This window comes from Pteropus alecto, unplaced genomic scaffold (assembly GCF_000325575.1).
Source record: "Pteropus alecto unplaced genomic scaffold, ASM32557v1 scaffold338, whole genome shotgun sequence".
NCBI classification, from domain to species: Eukaryota; Metazoa; Chordata; class Mammalia; order Chiroptera; family Pteropodidae; genus Pteropus; species Pteropus alecto.
In genome coordinates this window covers 20,542-26,949 of record NW_006441995.1, presented here as the reverse complement: position 1 = coordinate 26,949, position 6,408 = coordinate 20,542, and the positions used below count along the sequence as shown (strand labels likewise).

General features: G+C 32.9%; 1 protein-coding gene across 5 annotated transcripts in view; it reads left to right on the top strand.

The window, feature by feature from the left end:
* LMBRD2 (LMBR1 domain containing 2) overlaps nt 1-6,121 on the top strand; it is a 40,933-nt gene extending 34,812 nt beyond the window's left edge. For 4 of the 5 annotated variants that reach the window (XM_006919483.3, XM_025052143.1, XM_025052145.1 and 1 more), the window contains 2 exons: nt 1,612-1,741; nt 2,678-3,219. In XM_006919483.3, coding sequence (XP_006919545.1) covers nt 1,612-1,741; nt 2,678-2,738 — 191 coding nt within the window. In that variant the 3' untranslated portion in view covers nt 2,739-3,219. Of the gene's footprint in view, nt 1-1,611; nt 1,742-2,677 lie in introns of all 5 variants that reach the window. The other variant, XM_025052146.1, reaches the window with a different exon arrangement.
* The last annotated feature ends 287 nt before the right edge of the window (nt 6,122-6,408 follow it).

Here is a 6,408-nt window from a genome sequence, read left to right as displayed (position 1 = left end):
GAATGCTGAGAGAGTAGAAGGGTACACACCTGATGTTGAGAGAACTCAACTTAGGGGATGGAAAAGCAGTAATTTATTGGAAAAGGAGTTCCATGATAAATACTTAACTGAGTATTTAGGAATAAATAGTACTTAGCAGGTGAAAGTGTTTTAGGCAGAAGGCAGGATGAGTGATATGAGATAACCTTTGGGGAAATGCAAGTTTTTCTCCATGATTACAGCCTAAAGCATGAGGAGCCTGAGAAGAGAGGAGGCTACAGGTATAATTGGGAAACAGATATTATTGTGCTCAGATGTTTAAAATTTATCCCAAAGATAAGATTTCAAACTGGGAAGAAGCATGCACAGGTTTTTGATTTAGAAAGATTTTGACAGCCATATAGAGCTGATTTCCAGAGAAGTGAGACACAGAAACCAGTTGAGTATCTGTTTTGGTAATGCAGTCAAGAAATGACGACAGCCTGAAATGAGTGGCGACCCTGGAGATAAAGAAGAAAGGATGCCTTTGAATGACATTTAGGGTGGAAGAAATAGGAGAAAGCTAAAGATTAGTTAAAACCAGGAAATGGAGGATTTTATAAAAAGATTTGGAATTTGGTTATCATGGAAAAGGAGTTAACAGAATGAGAAGATCTGGGAGTGTGGTAGAATTTTAAGAGAAGAGGACACACAAAGCCTTGGGATGGTGAGTTAGCTAGAACCTGGCATGTGGTAGGCAACCCATATTTGCTGAATGAATGAGATAAAAGGTGAAGGATGTAGTCCCGGATGAGAAAAATGTAAGATATGATGGAATTGGTTTGCCTTGAGTTTTCAAAAAGAACTATATCATAAAGTTGTTTTGAACCTATTGAACTGCTCAGAACCACATTGTAAAAATTTAGATTGTTTATGAAGAAAACCCCGTCCACGAGAGGAAGGGAGAGTTAGTGCTTTAGATCTGGGCTGACCAGGATGGTGACTATTAGCCACATGTGGTGTCTGAGCATTTGCAGTGTGGCTGGTGTTCCAAGTTGAAATGATAATATTTTGGATATATTGGGTTAAATTAAATATATTAAAATTAATTTCACCCATGTCTTTTTACTTTTTTAATGTAGTTACTAGAAAATTTAAAAGGAAACGTAGGGCTTGCATTTTATTTCTGTTGGACATTACTCCTGCCTGACGGATAAAAGATTCAGACCTTTGTCAGAGAGCTAGAGTTGAGTACACCTTAAAGAAAATCCTAGCCAAGAAACGAGATGTAGCAGCCCCTGGATTCACTATGAAACCAACTGAAACTTGATTTTATTATGAAAAATTTCACTGTTATGATATCATAGTTAAATATTAATTCTGATTCAAATTAAGTTTTTGCGCTATAGCTGCCTCTGAGCTTGGACTAGTACAAGAGAAAACTTTTCTTTGTTATTTTCTATTATACATTTATCATTTTAATATGATTTTAAGGAACTACGTAGTTATCTTTTCTTAATATTGTCTTCACAATCAAAATTCAGATCCTTTATAATCTTGACTTTTCCTTCTATAAATCCATAGACTTGGACCCATAAAGACAATAGAAAAGTTAACATTTTTTTGTTAACATAGTTTTTTCTTCCTTTGCAGCAGCATCCAAATATACCAGAGCTAATAATAGGACTGAAAGGGACCGAATAGAACTCCTACAAGATGCAGAACCTTTGGATTTTAATGCAGAAGCATTTACTGATGATCCTCTTGAATCTGAATCAGGAAGGTAAGTTCCAGCTGTGTCATTTTGGCTCCGGTATTCGTCTGAAATTTTGATAACACACTGACTTGATGAAACAAATAAATGTAAGGAAAGTGTTCATCTTTACTACTAATAAAAAGCATGTTAAGCAACATTTGATACCTTTTTATACCTTCTAATGCTTTTCTGTTTTTAAAATGTTATCATCCAGTGGTGGGAATTGAAACATATCTTAATAAACTACTAGTGGTATGATAAGCAAGAAGAATTGAAATTGATAGTACATATCTTAATGTCTCTTTCTAACACTCTCACTTTTGCAATTTATCATATTTAGCAGTAGCCACATAGCTATGACTGGGTGTCAGACACTATTCTAAGCTCTTTAACAATGATACTGTATTTTATGGTTGTAAATCCAACTGAATTTGAATCCAGAGAGGCTCCATAACTTACCTGGAGTCACATAGTTTGTAAATGGCAAAATCGGAAATTCACATCTCAGGATTCTGGCTACAGAGTCCGTGCTTTTAGCCATTATGCTATGTAGACTTAATTAAACAAAAGCAAAATGTCATCTGCATGAAGATATTTGCTATAGTATTGCCTTTAAATAACAACAACAACAAAATAGAATAGTCTCTTTGTATTCAACAATCAAGAGTGGTTGTTAAACCTTTTAAGTTCCATGATGTGTTTTCCATCTCTCCATCCCTTTTACTTCTCTTGCCTTGTCATACATGTATTCCAGGCTCTGAACAGTTAGTTGTTGGTTGATTTATAATTAAAGTTAATCCCTTTGGGAAAATGTCCTTGGAGAAGAAATTTCTGCTTTCAGCTACTGAATAGTTCTGACAGTGCTTACAAATAATGTAGCCACTTCCTTTTAATGTGTCCTTGTTTTTCTCTCTTCCTTTATTATTTTTGATGCCTCAGATCATTTCTTTATCCACCTTTCAGGTATCAGCCTGGTGGACGATACCTCTCAATGTCTCGCAGCAGAATATTTGATGATGTATAAACTCTGAAAGAATTTATGGAATAACTAACCAAAATCAGCACATCAGTTCAGTCTTTATGAACAGCTGTATATCCTGGAATTTACACTGTACTCTCAGTGAAGTGTCAGGATAAAAAAGACACTGAAAATTAATCACATCTTAGTAATAATGGCTTATTATTCATTGAATAGAATCTTATCTTTTCTATTAGGATTTATTACCTACCATTCCTGAAGTGTCTGCCTTAGAAGTACAGTTACAGTGGAAGGATTTAATTCATGGTAAAGATCAGTATGTATGTTGAGAAGACATAGTTCACTTTGTTTCAGATTTTTTTTCAGGAAAATTGTTTTAAGGGTCCAAGGAAGCCATAAGTCAAACTAAATAATATTATTTTGATTTTATTATTTTGGTTTTACTATTTTGATTTACATTTTTGCTCTTTCTAAGGAATATGTTTATCCTATATGTCCCCCAAAATTGAAGACCTCAATTATTAACCATAGTTACAAAACCCATGTCTTAAAACAAGGTTTACTTACCAGATAAAGCTAAATGTAGAAAGCTTTTTCAACTCTATATGCATATTAGTGAGGTTTTCACATGTACAATTAAGATACTTCAACCGATAGTGTTAATATCTTTAGCATGTGTGCGATAATCAGGTGATGTATTATTCTTTCAGTCTTTGGTAGTAACTGGAAATTGGTTTATGCTTTTGATATTGCTTTGTAAAGATTTTCATTTCAGAGAGAAATGTTCACCTTTATCGTTTAGCATGTTGATTTAAATGTTGATCTTTCCATTTAAGGAGAAGCTTGAACATTAATGGTGAATCATGTTTTGTTTTTTTTTGAATAACCAAAGAGTCCCACAAAATTCTCTAATTTTTAAAAGTGTCTGTCTGCTTTTTAAAAAGGAACATCTAGTTATTCAAAGGTAAAAAGTGAATCGATTTACTGTTATTACTAACACTTAAATTGTGGTTTGTAGATAACAGAAAACTGCAGGCATACCTTGAAGATATTGCGGGTTTGGTGCCAGGCCACCGCAATAAAGTGAGTATCACAATAAAGTGAGTCATAATCTTTTTGCTAGTAAAGGGTCTTGCCTTCAGTTTGTAAAAAGCATTCACATCTGTGGGGCACAGTAAAGCGAAGCGCAATAAATGGACATATGCATGGATATTAGAATGGAAACATGTAATAACTTGTTAGTTAAACATGCTGATTATTTTAAATTGATTTTTTTAAGTTTTGTGTTTAAGCCAGAGTTAGGATATTACATTTTAAATCACAAGTGTTTTATTACACAGCGAATATAGTTGAGCAAAACATGCTTGCAGGGAGTTTTTTATGTCTCTCTGAAATGTTTGCAAGTCTTAGAAGATCCATGGATTCACCCAACGGTGATTATACTTGAGCGTGTAATTTTTACTGGTATTCACTCGTAAGTATCTCAGTTTGAAGATGAATTATATATTCACCCTAACAATATGATTATATGTTTCTCGAAGGTAGTCTTTCCCTGAATTGTAATATAAAATTTTTGATTGTCCTCTTTAGTGTTACCATGTAAATTTTTTAAAGACACAGTTCTGTTCAGATACTGAAAGTAATAGTGTATTATCCTAATTATCAATTTTTATGATTTTTGAAATTAGATCCCCTTTACAATAATTATCAATGGATAGATTTTACTCTTAATCGAAGGTCATATAGAGTGTCCATTTGAGAACACACACACACACACACACACACACACACACACACACACACGGACAGTCTTTTATTATGAGGTGTGGTTAGAGAGCAATAGGCCAAGAACAAAGATAATTTAATACTGCATGTTACTTCATAATTGACCATCGAATACCATGGATAAATCAAGTAACCTTTTAGTGCCTCAGTTTCTTCATTTACGAAATGAAGATACTTGCTATTTACTTACCGATCTACCTCACAAAGCTATTGTGAGGGTATTGAGTTGATGTTTATATACTGAAGTTTAAAAAGAGAATAAAATTGGTTGTTAGCTGTACTGTTTTTCCCAGAGTTATTTGAAGATGTTAGATGGGAAAACGATCACCCCACAAAGGGGTCTATTTCTTATTATTACAGAGAATCTTACACGTCCCCAAAGCAAAAACTCTTTTGGGAATAATTCATCAAAAGTCCTGTGAAAATAGTATTGTTTTATTATTTAGTCTTTGGATGTACTTTGGAATATTTTCCTTAAGTATGATGTTGTTTCTCATCAGGTTTTGTCATGAAACTCACGTGCTGTTGTAGAAATAGAAGTAGGAAAAGAGAAGAAATTATCAAGTTACTTTTATAAATTATAATCCCCTAAAATAAATTGATAGGAATGTGTAAAGGAATGTACTACTTTCCTTTATTATTAAATTTTTTATGATTAAAATAATCAAAGCATTATACTTCACAAACAGTAGATTCCCTTTATGACTTTTGAGTTACTTCCAAAAAATTTTTGGTTGTTTAAGTGATGCAGAGTATTCAACTTTTTAAGGAGCATTTATCTTACAGGATTTTATATATGATCATATAGGAAGGTTACCTGGCTGGATAAATTTGAGTTCATAAGGTAATGATTTAATCCTTGAAGACTAAGAGTTTGTTGCTGGAGAACTAAGTTACTATTTATTAACCCATCTTGTATAAAAAACTGTAGTAAGAACAAAAGTTTTTTGAGAAGCTTATTAAAATGTAATGACATCTACTGTAAAACATTACTACTAAATTAATACATTTTACATACAAAGTACATTTCCTGAAGAGTTACTTCTGGCAGTTAGCTTTTGTTGTCTTTTTCTTACATAATAATAAATATCCAATTAAAATTTCTAAGTTATTTTTCTAAGTAATTGTTAGGTAAGGATATTCAGTAAGCCAATAATTCAAAATAACCATTGCAGAAAGTAATAATTAATAATTTATTATTTTCATGAATCACCTGTAAGTTACTAATTAATTTTTGTTACTACATCAAAAATCAGTTATCAATAGAGCATTTTTGTAAAAATCATTAAGATAGGAAACAAGGTATAAGCTAATTATTAGAATTTGTTCTCTTACCATATGAATACCAAGGTTTCGGAATAATTTCATCACACAAGAGGCCCTCGTTTCACAAGAGTGGTAATAGCTAAATCAGAACATTCAAGAGGTTTCTGTTTATATAGAACAGATCAGAGAATTTGACAATCCAGACCTTCAAAAAGAAAAAAAATTGTTTTTGGACTCTACTGTTTAATTAATTATCAGTTCTTAAATTTATACCTTTTGCATACCCAAATGAAATTAAGTGTGAATGGGAAAGGCAATGTATGTTTTCTTAAGTATATTTTAGCATATTAATAAAGGGATTTCTTTTATGTACAGTAGCAAACCTTACTTTTTTATACCTTCAGCAGATTCAGAGAATGTTCTTGATGGTGTGTTGATTACCATTTTAAAGTAAAAAAAATAAACTTTCCATATGTGGTTCCATAGTGTAGTGGTTAGCATGTCTGCTTTACATTCAGAAGGTTCTGGGTTTGTGCCCCAGTGGAGCCATGGTCCATGTTCTATGGCCATGACACCCTGAACAAGCCTGATGTCTGATCTCAGAAGCTAAGTAGGGTCAGTCCTGGTTAGTACTTGGATGGGAGGCCACCTAGAAAGACCAGGT